The sequence below is a fragment of the Scyliorhinus torazame genome, chromosome 1 (genome assembly GCF_047496885.1).
Source record: "Scyliorhinus torazame isolate Kashiwa2021f chromosome 1, sScyTor2.1, whole genome shotgun sequence".
Classification (NCBI taxonomy): domain Eukaryota; kingdom Metazoa; phylum Chordata; class Chondrichthyes; order Carcharhiniformes; family Scyliorhinidae; genus Scyliorhinus; species Scyliorhinus torazame.
The window spans coordinates 279,800,159-279,816,310 of NC_092707.1; the positions used below are offsets into that span (position 1 = coordinate 279,800,159).

General features: G+C 50.1%; 1 protein-coding gene across 2 annotated transcripts in view; it reads left to right on the forward strand.

Annotated features, from left to right (window-relative positions):
* Positions 1–16,152, forward strand: part of macrod2 (mono-ADP ribosylhydrolase 2) — a 1,493,168-nt gene that overhangs the window by 982,018 nt on the left and 494,998 nt on the right. For both annotated transcript variants that reach the window (XM_072506634.1, XM_072506640.1), the window contains exon 8: positions 5,095–5,125. In XM_072506634.1, coding sequence (XP_072362735.1) covers positions 5,095–5,125 — 31 coding nt within the window. The remainder of the gene's footprint in view (positions 1–5,094; positions 5,126–16,152) is intronic.

The following is a 16,152-nucleotide window of genomic DNA, read 5'->3' on the forward strand; positions in this document are numbered from 1 at the left end:
GCTGGAAATCTGAAATAGAAACAGAAAATGCTTGATAAACTGGCAATATTGGTGGAGAATAACAGAGCTAACGTTTCGGATCAGAATGACCCTTCCACATAGCGAGCCTGTTCGATAACTGATGGGTGATTCTCATAGGAACTTGTACGGGATGGCCGACATTCTGAAAGCCGGTCATGGTGGGCATTTTTAAAAGCCAGTCATGGCGGTTGAGCACTTCATCCCGCGATCGGGAACGTCGCGACCGATATCCCCATGTCCCTCCCGACACCCGCCCGCAACCCACCCGCAGGTCACAACCCTGAGTTTGAAAATGACTGTTATATAGGTAATTGATGTGAGATTGGCTGGAATCTGCTGGTGGAGCAGTGGTAAATGCTGCTTTCCCATTGGCCCTTTTTTGTTACCCAATTAAGAAAAACGTGCAGCAGGTATATTTGCCTCCCCAGGATTTTGTCCTCTGTGGCCTTACTTACACAATTATGCATTAGATAAGTTGGATGACAGAAGTTTACCAAATTATTTGTTTTCATGCATATAGCTGTTGATTGAATATAATAACTGTGAATGCTGGAAATTCGGAATAAGAAGAGAAAATGCTGGAAATAATGCAGCAGGTCAGGTAGCATCTGTGGAGGTTCAACTGAGTGACCTGGGCCAGAATTCTCCGACCATTCGGTGGCAGCAGGATTCTCTGGTCCTGCCGGCAGCAAACGCCCACCCCGTGGGTTTCCCGACGGCGTGGGGTGATTTCAATGGGAATTCTCATTGATAGCGGCGGGAGCAGAGAATCCTGCCACCTGAGAAATGGCACGCCGCCTCTCTCCTCCAAAAAAGGTGGCAGGGAGGCCGGAGAATCCTGCCTCTGATGTGCGTAGACCAATTACTGTTTTGACAAATCTTTCCTCAGATGAATACATATAACCTGTTGAGTAATTTAAGTAGGTTATAAATCGCTTGGTACAACAAAATGTGAATATTCCTGAAAAGAGAGACATGGGGCGGGATTCTCCGCAAAAGGCGCAATGTCCGCTACCCGGCGCCAAAAGCGGCGCGGATCAGTCCAGCGTCGGGCCGCTCCAAAGGTGCGGAGAATCCAAGCCCTCACCTTGAGGGGCTAGGCCCGCGCCAGAGAGGTTTCCGCTTCGCCGGCTGGCGGGAAAGGCCTTTGGCGCCACGCCAGCCGGCGCCGAAAGGACTTCGCCGGGCGACGCATGCGCGGGAGTGTCAGCAGACACTCACGGCATCCCCGCGCATGCGCAGGGGAGGGGGTCTCTTCCGCCTCCGCCATAGTGAAGACCATGGCGAAGGCGGAAGAAAAAGAGTGCCCCCACGGCACAGGCCCGCCTGCGGATCGATGGGCCCGATCGTGGACCAGGCCACTGTGGGGGCACACCCCGGGGCCAAATCGGCCCACGCCCCCCCCCCCCAGGACCCCGGAGCCTGCCCGCGCGCCTTGTCCTGCCGTTGAAAAGGCAGTCTAATCCACGCCGGCTGACGAGGGTTGACAGCGGCGGGACTTTGGCCCATCGCGGGCCGGAGAATCGCCAGGGGTGGGCCCGCCGACCGGCGCGGCACAATTCCCGCACCGCCGAATCTCTGGTGGCGGAGAATTCGGGACACGGCGGGGGCGGGATTCATGCCAGCCCCCGGCGATTCCCCGACCCGGTGGGGGGGTCGGAGAATCGCGCCCCTGTTGTCGAAGCTCTTTGTCTTGCCTCATCAGGTGATGTCTCAGCCAATCAAAGCCAACTTGCCAACCAATCAACATCACTTTCTCCTGTAGTATAGATTGTTGTGGTCATTTGAAATTTGGCATTCTTGCATTTGTCTCAATGAGTGCAAAACTCAAAACGTCGGCAACTTACTACTATTTTCACCAACATGCACGTCTTTAATAGTATATCACAACTTCATGAGATTGCAACCATGTTTAGGTAATCGCTCTTCCCCAAGTAAACAATACTTTACAGCCAAATGTTTGCTTTAGCTGCTCCTCACAATTGCTTGCAAGTGATCAGTTGAAGGCCTAATAATAATATTCGGACCTAAAAAGACAATTATTATGGAGTCATTAACTAAATATGTGTGTGACAAGAACTGACTTTGGTTCAGCTGGCCTACAATGTGACCTTGTAAGGAAAGTCAGTTCCCTGATAAAATGCATGAATTACAAAGGACAAAGCAATTATAGAATGTCCCAACCTATAGAAATTTCAGAAGGGGATGTCAAGGTTAGGCTTGTTTATTGTTTAAATTTGAAATGGTGGAATGGGCCCGTACGATTGTTGACAACAGTGTTGTTGACCTATCTTGGGAGGGTCACGACTGAACATGATGATAATTCCATGAAGATATAGACCTGTTCTTTTAATACTTATCACCTATTTGCTGACTCATATGCATTCTTCAGAGGAAAGGCTTATCAAAAAAAAATTGTGCTGTGCGTACAAGGTTATTGAGTTGAAAACCTCTCCAATGACCAGGGGCTGGTTTAACACAGTGGGCTAAGACAGCTGGCTTGTAATGCAGAACTAGACCAGCAGTGCGGGTTCAATTCCCGTTCCAGCCTCCCCGAACAGGCACCGGAATGTGGTGACTAGGGGCTTTTCTTGTGACAAAAGTGATTATTATTATTATTGAAATCCAGAATGAAGTGGCTCTTAACCTCAATGGTTTGAGCGCACACGTATTGGCCTGCCTCCCTTGGATTTATGCTGTTGGCGCTTAGCCAGTTGAATTGTTAGTTGAAGCATCAAACAAAACCGAGGTTCTACACTTTGGGCTATGGAAATGCACCATCTTGCGGTGCTTGAGTTTCTTATCTGGTGGCAGATGACGAGTTGGACTGCACAAGAAGAGGAGGAGGCCATTCAGCCCCTTGAGCCCATTCCACCATTCATTTAGGTGACTGCACAAAGAAGTCTGCCTGTGAAACATTCCTTCCATTTATAACGAGAGGAGGATTCATAAAATCAGATAGTCTGTGTTACAAACTAGGAATGTCACTGGAATAGTAACCAAGAGGCCCTTGCTAATGCTGTGGTAACATGAGTTCAAATCCCATCTTGGCAACTGGTAAAATTTAAAATCAGTTGATAAAAAAGAAACCTGGAATTGAAAGCTGCTTTCAAAAACAATAATAATGATCTTTATTGTCACAAGTAGGCTTACATTAACACTGCAATGAAGAGGGTGAATTCAGAATGTCCAAATTACCTAACAGCACGTCTTTCGGGACTTGTGGGAGGAAACCGGAGCACCTGGAGGAAACCCACGCAGACACAGGGAGAATGAGCAGACTCTGCACACACAGTGACCCAAGCCGGGGAATCGAACCTGGGACACTGGCGCTGTGAAACAACAGTGCTAACCACTGTGCTACCGAGATAACTACAATACTATAATTGATTGACATCAAAAACCACTAATGTCCTTCAGGGAAGGAAAGCTCCCACCCTTACCTGTCGGGCCTACACTGAAAATACTACACTCCATTCCTTCCTCTTTACCTGCACAAACCCCGCCCCGCCAAGGTGCCCAATGCCCCTCTGACCCACCTGAATCTGGGATCCACAGGGGCCTTTTTCTCATTGGTTTCCCACAAGTGCTTGGGGGGTTGGGTGGGTTTGACAAACAGCACACTCCCTATAAAATCCAGGCCAGTTTTCACTGAAGTAGCTGTTCCAGGTTACTCAACCTCGAACAACATGTGGCTGGTCTTACTGACTTTGAATGTCGGGCTGTTGTCCTTAAGCAGATCAGACACAATTAATTCAGCCTGTACTGATACTCCAGCATCTGCGGTATTTTGCTTTTATTCTGGTATTAACCTGGATACATATTTTCATAGAATCCCTTAAGTACAGCAGGAGTTCATTTGGCCCATTGAGTCTGCACCTTCTCTCTAAAGGAGCACCCTATCTAGGCCCACATCCCAACCCGATCCCCATAACTCCTAACCTTTTGGACACTAAGGAGCAATTTGGCATGTCCAATCCACTAACTTGCACTTCTTTGGCCTGTGGGAGGAAACCGGAGCACCCGGAGGAAACCCACACAGACACGGGAAGAACGTGCAAACTCGACACAGTCACCCAAGGTTGGAATTGAACACGGGTCCCTGGTGCTGTGAGGCAGTACTGCTAACCACTGTGCCACCGTGCTGCAGTTCATATGGAATGGCAGAACACACAATTGCTTTATCTAAAGGGTTGTTTGTCTGTTTCAAGGGCCCAGTGAATTCAGCCCCCATTTTTAGTGCAGCACCTTGCAGATGGCAAGTTCCTCTGGAGCTTTAGGTCACATCAGTCAATTTTGGGAGAAATGTAGGACCGACTTTGGAGCCCATAAGTAAAGGCATTGATCATCGACAGCCCTTCAATTAAAGTCCATCACTTCACATGTGCTTAATGCATGTTAACAAAGCCCAGGTATTTGTCTCCAGTAGCTGACAGGGAAAGTTCAGTGGCATCAGCACTCGGGTGGGCGGTCCACTCGTGAAGCATCGCTCAATTGGTGTGTCAGAGGGATCAGGGCTGATGTCAGGAAGCAGTTCTTTACACAGAGAGTGGAAATCTGGGACTGTCTGCCCCTCCAAAAGATTTAAGCTGGGTGGGTCAATTGAAAATTTCCGAATAGGGATTGGTAGATTTGTCTTGAGGATGGTTATTCAGAGTATGTGGAGTTGCAATCCAGAACAGCTAGTGATCTAATTGGGTGTTGTAATAAAGCTGAATACCCTACTCATGTTCCTTTTTAATGTCTACCATGTAGCAGTTTGTGAAGAGAAAAAGTACACAAACGCTAGGGTTCGCTCAAGAATGAATTAAATGAAAACTGGGAAGAAACACTAAGGAGAAACCATATATAATTGGCTTCCTTTTCCCTTGAACATATGATCAGTCATCCCAATGGAATCTTGATTATCTACCTACTTCCATTATTCCGCACAGAGATTTATTTCCTAATGATGGATCATCAAGATTCAGCTGCGCTTTTCTGAAATTACTTAATCTGATTAGATCTGTGATAACTTTTGATTTTATTTTGTTACAATCGTCTTCAATTTGTCAATTTATTTTTTAATTGCAGGCGTTCCCTTGTATATCCACTGGTATCTATGGTAAGTGCAACTTTTTCATCTTTCTTGCGTGATATGAGACTTTATTGACATTTAAAAAACTTTACGTTTTTTCTTTCGAGCAACACAAGTATTCCGGCAAATCAGTTTGCAGCTATTTCAGTTATTTCCAGACTAACGAATCACTTTCCCACACATTAAGCACTGCAGTATACCCTTTCACCCTAATTAGGATTAAGCTCACTTAGCTCTGAGGTTGTTAACCATTTGAAGGAATCCAGTGCTTGTACTGTAATTCTGCATTTTCATGCCCAAATCTATGTATATTTTGCAAGAAAATTGAGGGGCCGTCTTGTGATTGATTCAACGTGGGTTATTGTTTTGTTAACATCCATCCACCAGCAGATTGCTCCACATGCACTCAACAGCACTTCTCATAGATTTATAACCGTGATACAACGTCAAGGTGGCACAGTGGGTTAGCACTGCTGGCTCATAGCGCCAGGGACCTGGGTTCAATTTCAGCCTTGGGTAGACTGTGTGGAGTTTGTACATTCTCCCCTTGTCTGCGTAGATTTCCTCCGGGTGCTCCGGCTTCCTCCCACAGTCCAAAGATGTGCAGGTTAGGTGGGTTGGCCATGCTAAACTGCCCCTTAGTATCTAAAGATGCGCAGGTTAGGTGGGGTTACGGGGATAGGGTAGGGGAGTGGGTCGAGGTAAGGTGCTCTTTCAGAGGATCGGTGCTGACTCGATGGGTCGAATGGATTCCTTCTGCAGTGTATGAATTCTGTGATATAGTTAGTACCTTTTGGTTTCCTTTGATATTGCAAGCATGAGACTTGGGTGGCGGACATGAGCTGAACAGTCGCATGAAAGGTGACTCTCATCTAAGAACCTTGACTATGGCCTTTTTAACCCTAACAATCGGGCCACCAAAAGTACTCTTAGGCACACACTCCCCCCCCCCCCCAATCGATCACATACCTAGAAAGATAGGAAAGAATCAGTCGCCCAGCTGAAAAACTAATAAAGACGATGTAGGAAGGAGATAAAAAGAGACCTCCTGGCAGCCGTCGAGGCAGCAGTGGAAGTCGCGATGGGCCCCATGAAGGAGGCAATGGACAATATGGAGCAGAGGCTAGAGGCCCAGGAATATACGACACGGGACCTCAAAAAAGCCTCCACGGACCAAGGGGACTGTATCGCGGCACTCGAGGCCAAGTTAGTTGAAGGTGATGCGACCATCAATTCACTGAGAGACACGTTGAGAAGTAAACCGTGGTTTTAATCAGCTGACAACTGAGCCTGCCTGTGACCGGTACAACAATGAATGCGGCCCCGCAGGTCAGCTGCCTTTATACTTCCTGTAAGGGGTGGAGCCATGGCGAGCCCGTACATGCCCCGACATATCCCCCTGTGGGTGAAGCCGTACAATGGCCCATAGGTGGAGCCCACAGGGTTAAGCACATGACGTAACACGATACAGCAGTAACATGATATCACAGTGCACTGGTGAATTAACAGTAGTTCCATTCACCACAGAAGGATAAAGTCGATGACCAAGAGAACCGATCGTATCTGCAAAACCTCAGAATCGTGGGGCTGCTGGAGGGAATGGAGGGGAGAATCCCACAGAATACGTAGCAGTGATGCTCGTGAGGCTGGTCGGCGAGGTGGGCTTAGTCAAGCCCCTGGAGGTAGACCATGCCCACAGGTTGCTTCGGCAATGGCCCAGGGCTGGGGAATCACCCTGGGCGATTATCGTGAAGCTCCACAGGTACCAGGACAAAGAGCGGGCGAAGAGCGCAAGGGGGTGCAAGTGAGAAGGACATTCCATCGGCTTCTACCACGTCATTGGTGCTGTCCTGGCTAAGCGCCGGGCAGAAATCAATGGTGCCAAATTGGTGCTGAACAAAACTGGAATGCAGTTTGGCATGCTCTACCCTGCCAAACTATGGGCCACATACCAAGGTAATGAACACTACTTCGACGCCCCAGAGGAGCCAACACGTTTACCCAGAAAAATGGACTGGGCAACTAACAATAGAGGGCAATGGCCAGAGCATGGGCTGCAAAAATTTGAGAGGGGCAGGGTGTGACCACAGGCAGAGGGGCAGGGCGGAGTAGAGGGGAGAGAGGGAGACGGGGGTTAAATTGGAGAATTTGATTGTTAGGGGTGCCGCTACACTAGTGAGCAGGCTGATGTATGGAAATACAGTGAAGGGAGAGGCTGCGGCGTGCCTCCCTGGAGGGAGGGAACGCCTGGTAGAGGAGAAGGGAAATACAGAACTTCAGGGAAAACAGAGCGCGTAAAAGGGGTCGGCGGAGGTAGAGAAGAGGATTTAGCCAAGGGGGAGTGGGGCGCACAAGGGTAGGGGGACACGGGGAGAAACAGAGGGGGGAAGGTAGAGTGCTGCTTGCAGCAGACAAGACTGAAGACGGCAAACGTAAGGAAGTATTCGGTGACCAGCTTGAATGGCCCGTGTGCAAGGGCAGGCCCCGGACGAACATGGCGAGGCCCACAGGGGTGGGGGGGGGGGCAGACATCCTCATCTGGATAGTAACATGGAATGATAGTGGCATTAAAGAGCGGTGAAGCGGTCCAGAGTCCTCGCCCATCTTAAGAGTCTGAGGGTGGACGTAGTGGACCCTCCACGTCCACTTCCTGCAGGAGACACACCCAAGAGAGAAGGACCAATGGTCAGGGTAAGGATGGGCAGGGTGGGATTTGAGACCAGGACAAGGAGGTTGGGCAGACTAATCAACAGGACAGTTTAATTCACAGTGACGAGCCCAGTGACAGACCCAGGATGTTGATTTGTTATGGTCAGCGGGACCCTGAAAGGGGCCCTGATAGTCTTGGTAAATATAAACCCCCCGAACTGGGACAATGCTGAATCTGTTGAAAACACGATGGCCGAAATCTCAGAACTAGACAACCACTGACCTATCATAGGGGTGGACTTTAACTGCGTACAGGACCGATGTTGGACAGATCCAAACCCAGGACAGGAACCATGTCAGATGTGGCACGAGAATTGAACGCCTTTATGGAGCAGATGGGGGGTAGGCCCATGGACGTTCAGTCACCCGAGAGAAAAGGAATACTCCTTCTTCTCCCACATGCACAAGGCCTACCGTATAAAGTTCTTTGTCGTAGAGAAAAGAGCGCTTCCAGGGGAAACAACGGCGGAATAATCCATGATTGTAACCCCTGACCACGTGCCACATTACATGGATGTGAGGTTGGAGGATGGTCGGGAGCAACCCCCCCCCCCACCTTATGTGACCTGCAACCAGAATGGGGAGGTGCCACTGATCAGGGGCAAAATCATCGCCTAAAGAGCCCTTCGGGACAGGAGAGAAAGGGCAGCCAAGCAGCGGCTGATCGACTCCATACTGGAGGTGGATCAGTGGTACTCCACGTCCCCAACCGTGGAACTGCTGGCAGAAAGGAAAAAGCTGCAGCTGGAATTTGACCTGCTCTCCACAAGGAAGGCAGTCCAGCAGCTCTGCCAGGCAGGGGGGGGCGTCTACAAACATGGAGACGAGGCCAGCCGCATGCTGGCTTACCAGCTAAAAAAAAAAGGCAGCCGCAAAAGAGATAACGCAGGTTAGAGACAGAAATGGTAGGAAGGTAGCAGACCCAAACGATGTTAATGAGGCCGTTGCAAACTTTTACGGAGGGCTATGCTATACACCGCTGAATCCCCGGAGGGAGACTCAGTGATGGAACAGTTCCTAGACAGCCTGGACATACTGGTGGTGGGAGAAAGACAGAAAACGAGGGCTGGAAGCACCGCTAGAGCTGGGCAAAATCATGCAATGCATTAATTTTATGCAGTCAGGCAAAGCACCGGGGCCGGATGGGTTCCTGGGTGACTTCTACAAAAGATTTGCAGCAGTGCTAGCCCGGCACTTGCAGGAGATGTTCAACGACTCAATGTGAAAGGGGCCCTGCTGCCCACGCTGGCCAAGACCTCGATCTCATTGAACCCCAAAAAGGACAAAGACCCGATAGAGTGTGGAGCATGCAGACTCACATCTCTCCTAAATACTGACACAAAAATCCTAAAGAAAGGGCTGGTGAGGTGCCAGGAGAGTTGCCTCCAGAAGTGATCGCGGAAGATCAGACCTGGTCTGTCAAGGACAGACAACTAACTGCGAACATCAGACACCTGCGGAATGTAATAATGACTCCATTTGGGGAGAGGACACCAGAGGTGATCGTCTCACTGGACGCTGAGAAAGCCCTCAATCGAGTAGAATGGAGGTACTTGAACAGGGCAGCATGGTGGCGCAGTGGTACCACTGCAGTCTCACGATGCCGAGGTCCCAGGTTCGATCCCGGCTCTGGGTCACTGTCCGTGTGGAGTTTGCACATTCTCCCCGTGTTTGTGTGGGTTTGGCCCCCACAACCCAAAGATGTGCAGGGTAGGTAGATTGAACATGCTAAATTGCCGCTTAATTGGAAAAAATGAATTGGGTACTCTAAATTTTTTTTTTAAATGGAGGTACTTGAACAGTTTGGGATTGGAGCAGGGTTCACCATGTAGGTGAAACTCCCCGACAGCGCCGCTAGGCAAGCGTACGGACAAACGCCACCAGCTCCGAATACTTTCGGCTGCCAGGGGAACGAGGCAGAGATGCCCGTTATCCCCGCTCCTATTCGCACTGGCAATTGAACCACTGCCCATCGCCCTTCAATCAGTGTGGTGGACAAGCATTCGGAGAGATGGCAGAGAGCATAGGGTCTCACTCTATACAGATCACTTGCTCCTCTATGTGTCAAACCCCATAGCCAGCACGGGAAAAATAACAGGACTCCTTCGGGAGGTTACAAAGTCAACCTGGGAAAGAGCAAAATCTACCTGGCAAACCCCTGAAAGGAAGAAGCGGAGATGAAAGAACTACTATTTAAAGTGACCCAAACCAAGTTTAAGTACGTGGGGGTCCAAGTGGTCCATGCCTGGAAGAGACTCCACAAATGGAATCTCTCCAGCCTGGTGGAGGAGGTGAAGAGGAACTGCAACAATGGGACTCACTCCCTCTTTCACGGGAAGGGTAAAGAATGTCAAAATTATCGTGCTGCCTCGGTTCCTCTTCATATTCCAATCACTCCCGATCTTTATCCACAAATCCTGCTCCAATCCCAAACAGGGTCGACAAATTATCATGGCCCTCGTCTGGGGAGGGAGAGTCCCTAATATATGTTTCCCCCCATCCCCCATATACACACTCCAGGTGCCCGGTGGTATTGGCCACGCTAATGACATAAGACCATGGGCGGGATTCTCCACTCCTGCGCCGAAGTGGCCGTGCCGTTGTGAACGCCATTGAGGTTCACGATGGCATGAAACGGCCCCGATCTCGACCGATACAGGCCCTGACAATGGGCTAGGATCGGGGCCGCGTCATCTACACGCGCCAGGCCTTGTCGCCCGTGTAAAGGCAGCACCGCATAGATGACGCGGCCGGTGCCGCATAACTGCCATCATCCGTGCATGCGTGGTTGCCGTCCTCTCTAAGTCCGCCCCGCAAGAAGGTGGCGGACGGATCTTGTGGGGCCGCGGAAGGAAGGAGGTCCTCCTTCAGAGAGGACGGCCCGACGATCGGTGGGCACCGATCGCGGGCCACCCCACATTTGAGGTACCCCCCGGTGCAGGATCCCCCCTCGCCCCCCCCGCAGGCCGCCCCCTCAGCGTTCACGCACCGTTCACGACGGCAGCGACCAGGTGTCGACCACGCCGGGGGGAACCCGCCGTTTTGGCCTGGCCGCTCGGCCCATCCGGGCTTGAGAATAGCGGGGGTGCTGGAGAATCGCCATTTTTGGTGTCTACGGCGGTTCTGCAGCCCGCGGAACTGGACCGGGCCATTCCCACCGCTTGGGAGAATCGGGGGAGGGCGTCGGACCGGCGTCCCGGGAACTTTTGGCGGCCCAGGCGATTCTCCCAACCGGCGCGGGAGTGGCGAATCTCGCCCCATAAGTCATAGGAGCAGAATTAGGCCACTTGGTCCATCGAGTCTGCTCCGCCATTCAATCATGGCTGATATTTTCTCAACCCCATTCTCCTGCCTCCTCCCCATAACCCCTGATCCCCTTATTAATCAAGAACCTATCTATCTCTGTCTTAAAGACACTCAGTGAATTGGCCTCCACAGCCTTCTGTGGCAAAGAGTTCCACAGGTTCACCTCCCTCTGGCTGAAGAAATTCCTCCTCATCTCTGTTTTAAAGGATCATCCCTTTAATCTGAGATGGTGTCATCTGGTTCTAGTTTTTCCTACAAGTGGAAATATCCTCTCCACGTCCACTCTATCCAGGCCACGCAGTATCTTGTACGTTTCAATAAAATCCCCTCTCATCCTTCTAAACTCCAACGAGTACAGACCCAGAGTCCTCAAACGTTCCTCATACGACATGTTCTTCACTCCAGAGATCATTCTTGTGAACCTCCTCTGGACCCTTTCCAAGACCAGCACATCCTTCCTTCGATATGGGGCCCAAAACTGCTCACAATACTCCAAATGGGGTCTGACCAGAGCCTTCTACAGCCTCAGAAGTATATCCCTGGTCTTGTATTCTAGCCCTCTTGACATGAATGCTAACATTGCATTTGCCTTCTTAACTGCCGACTGAACCTGCACATTAACCTGAAGAGAATCGTGAACAAGGACTCCCAAGTCCCTTTGTGCTTCTGATTTCCGAAGCATTTCCCCATTTAGAAATTAGTCTATGCCTAGATTCCTCCTTCCAATGTGCATAAACTCACATTTTTCCACATTGTATTTCATTTGTCACTTCATTGCCCACTCTCCTAGCTTGTCCAAGTCCTTCTGCAGCCCCCTTGCTTCCTCAATACTACCTGTCGCTCTACAGATCTTTGTATCATCTGCAGACTTAGCAACAGTGCCTTCAGTATCTTCTTCCAGATCATTAATGTATATTATAAAAAGTTGTGGTCCCAGCACAGACCCCTGAGGCACACCACGAGTCACCAGCTGCCATCCTGAAAAAGACCCCTTTATCCCCACTCTTTGCCTTCTGCCAGTCAGCCAATTCTCTATCCATGACAGGATCTTACCTCTGAACACCATGAGCTCTTAACTTATTTAACAGTCTCCTATGCGGCACCTTGTCAAAGGCCTTCTGGAAATCTAAATAAATCACGTCCACTGGTTCTCCTTTGTCTAACTTGCTTGTTACCTACTCAAAGAACTCTTTTAAAAAATATATTTTTTATTCTCCTCCTTTTCACATTTTCTCCCAAATTTAGACCCACCAACAATAATCAGTAACAAATATGTCAATCCCCATATCAATAACAACGATCCCATCCTCCCACCAAACCCCAAACATTAGCCCGCATGTTCACACAAACAAATGACAAAAAGGAATCAGGAATCACCCATAGTCACCATCAACACACACCGCCCCCCTCCCCCCAACCCTCCCACTCGCACCCCCCAACTAATGTTCGATGTTATCCAGTTCTTTAAAGTGCATGATGAATAATGCCCATGAATTGTAGAACCCCTCCATCCTTCCCCTCAGTTCAAACTTAACCTTCTCAAGAGTCAAGACTTCCAGCAGGTCCCCCCGCCACGTCAGGGCACAGGGTGGAGAGGTTGCTCTCCAGCCCATCAGGATCCGCTTTCGGGCGATCAACGAGGCGAAGGCTACAACATCTGCCTCCACACCCATTTCCAACCCTGGCTGGTCCGACACCCCGAATATGGCCGCGCGGGTCCAGTTTCACGTGCACCACTTTAGAAATTACCCTAAAAACCTCCTTCCAGTAATCCTCTAGCTTTGGACAGGACCAAAAAATATGAACGGGATTAACGGGGCCACCCCGCAACGTTCACACACATCTTCTATTCCTTCAAAGAATCGGCTCATCCTCGCCTTCTTGAGGTGTGCTCTGTAAACCACCTTCAGCTGTATCAGCCCCAACCTTGCGCATCAGGTGGAGGCATTCACTTTTTGGAGCACCTCACACCAGAACCCCTCCTCCATATCCTCTCCCAACTCTTCCTCCCACTTTGCTTTGATCCCTTTCAGTGGTGCCTTCTCCTCTTCCAAAATAGCTCCGTAAACCGCTGACACTACCCCCTTCTCCAGTCCCCCTGTCGTCAGCACCTCCTCCAGCAATGTGAAGGCCGGTTCCTCCGGGAAGCTCTGTATCTCCTTTCTGGCAAAATCTCGAACCTGCATGTATCTAAACATTTCCCCCTGCTCCAGCCCATACTTCGCTTCCAGCTCCTCCAGCCATGCAAACCGACCCCAAAGAAACAAATCTTTTAGTGTCTTAATCCCCTTCTCCTCGCATTTCTGAAAATTACCATCCCACCTCCCTGGCTCAAATCTGTGGTTCCCCCAAATCGGCATTTCCCTTGACCCTGCCCCCAACCCGAAGTGTTGGCAAAACTGCCTCCAAATTCTCAATAAAGCTATTATTACCGGACTCCCTGAGTATTTCCCCGGGGCTATCGGGAGCGGCGCTGTTGCGAGTGCTTTCAATCCCGACCCCCTGCACAAACTCTCCTCCATTCTGACCCACTGGGAATCAACCCCTCTGACCCAGCTCCGCACCTTCTCCACATTCTGCGCCCAGTAGTAATACATCAGGTTCGGACGACCCAAACCCCCTGGCTGCCTTCCCCTCTGTAGCAGCACCTTTCTAACTTTGGCCACCTTCCCTCCCCATATGAATGAAGTAATCCTTCCCTCAATCTCTCCGAAAAAAGCCTTTGGCAGGAAAATCGGTTGGCATTGAAAAATAAACCGAAATCGCGGCAGCATGTTCATTTTAACCGCCTGTACCCGACCCGCCAGTGACAGAGGGAGACCATCCCACCTTGCCAGATCAGCTTTCACTCTCCCCACCAAACTAGAAATGTTGTACCTGTTAATTCTCCCCCACTCCCGGGCAACCTGCACCCCCAGGTACCTAAAGTGAGTCCCTGCCCTACGGAATGGCAGCCCCTCCACCCCCGGCCGAGACACCACGAAATACTCACTCTTGTCTAAATTTAGTTTGTACCCCGAGAAAGACCTCAACACTCGAAGCAGCTCCAATATTCCCCCTGTCGACACACTCGGTTCCGACATGTATAACAGCAAGTCATCGGCATATAAGGACACCCTATGTTCTATTCCCCCCCCCCCCCCCGCACTATTCCTTTCCATACCCCTGAACTTCTTAATGCAATGGCCAATGGCTCAATCGCGAGTGCAAACAGCAGGGGGGACATAGGACACCCCTGCTTGTCCCATGGTGGAGAGAAATGTATCTCGAGCTGATGTTGTTTGTGTGGACCCCCCCCCCCCCCCCCCCACCCCGGCTCCTTATATAGTAGTTTTACCCAGTTCACAAATCTTGGTTCAATCCCAAACCGCTCCAGAACTGCCATCAAGTACCCCCATTCTACCCGGTCAAACGCCTTCTCAGTATCCAATGCCACAACCACCTCTGTTTCCTTCCCCTCTGCCGGTGCCATAACGACGTTCAAAACCCTTCTAATATTTGAAAAGAGCTGCCTCCCTCTCACGAACCCCGTCTGATCTTCACCTATCACCTTCGGGAGGCACTTCACCAGCCTACCCGCCAGTACCTTCGGCAATACTTTTGCGTCCACATTCAGAAGTGATATGGGCCTATTCGACCCACACTCCGTCGGATCCTTATCTTTTTTTAGCAACAGGGAAATCGATGCCTGCCCCAAAGTTTGTGGCAACACCCCCTTCCCGGTCACCTCTTCAAACATCCCCACCATCAGGGGTGCCAGCTTATCCTTGAACTGTTTATAATATTCCACAGGAAACCCATCCGGCCCCGCCACCTTCCCTGACTGCATCCTCCCAATCGCATCCTTTATCTCCTGCTCCACTATCGCTCCTTCTATTGTAGCCCTGTCCCCCTCCCCTAAACTCGGGTACTCCAACACATCGAGTAATTCTTGAATTCTTCGCATCCTTTAACGACTTATTATTTTTCCTTCTTTTTCCCCTGCACTTCTTTTCTTCTTCAATCTTTTTTTTTTTCTTATTTTTTTTAATATTCCCTTCAAAAAAAAAAGGGAAAAAAAAAACTTTCACCAAATTTCTTTAAAATTTCTTTCTCTTTTTAGTATTCCTCCAGAATTTCCCTGGGACCGGGCTTCAATCTTCTCACCACATTCTAGGCGGGAGCCATCCGATGTGGGACATCTCACCTACATCGTGCCCTGGCTTCGCGCCTGCCGCCTCAGCCTCCGTTTAGCTCCGCCCCCATTGCCCCGATGCCTCACCACCAGCCGCCTGACACCCACGCGGGGTTCCTCGCCGGTTTTCAAACCGGCCCCGCTTGCTACCCGGGACGGCCCCAAAGGCCGCCAATAATTGGAGGGGGAGAGCGAAGAATCGGGGAAACCCCCAAAAGTGCCGCAAATAGTGGCCACCGGTGGGAGCTCTTCTCGATGCGGCCGATTCATAAGAACATAAGAACTAGGAGCAGGAGTAGGCCATCTGGCCCCTCGAACCTGCTCCACCATTCAATGAGATCATGGCTGATCTTTTGTGGACTCAGCTCCACTTTCCGGCCCGAACACCATAACCCTTAATCCCTTTATTCTTCAAAAAACTATCTATCTTTATCTTAAAAACATTTAATGAAGGAGCCTCTACTGCTTCACTGGGCAAGGAATTCCATAGATTCACAACCCTTTGGGTGAAGAAGTTCCTCCTAAACTCAGTCCTAAATCTGCTTCCCCTTATTTTGAGGCTATGCCCCCTAGTTCTGCTTTCACCCGCCAGTGGAAACAACCTGCCTGCATCTATCCTATCTATTCCCTTCATAATCTTTTATGTTTCTATAAGATCCCCCCCTCATCCTTCTAAATTCCAACGAGTACAGTCCCAGTCTACTCAACCTCTCCTCGTAATCCAACCCCTTCAGCTCTGGGATTAACCTAGTGAATCTCCTCTGCACACCCTCCAGTGCCAGTACGTCCTTTCTCAAGTAAGGAGACCAAAACTGAACACACTACTCCAGGTGTGGCTTCACTAACACCTTATACAATTGCAGCA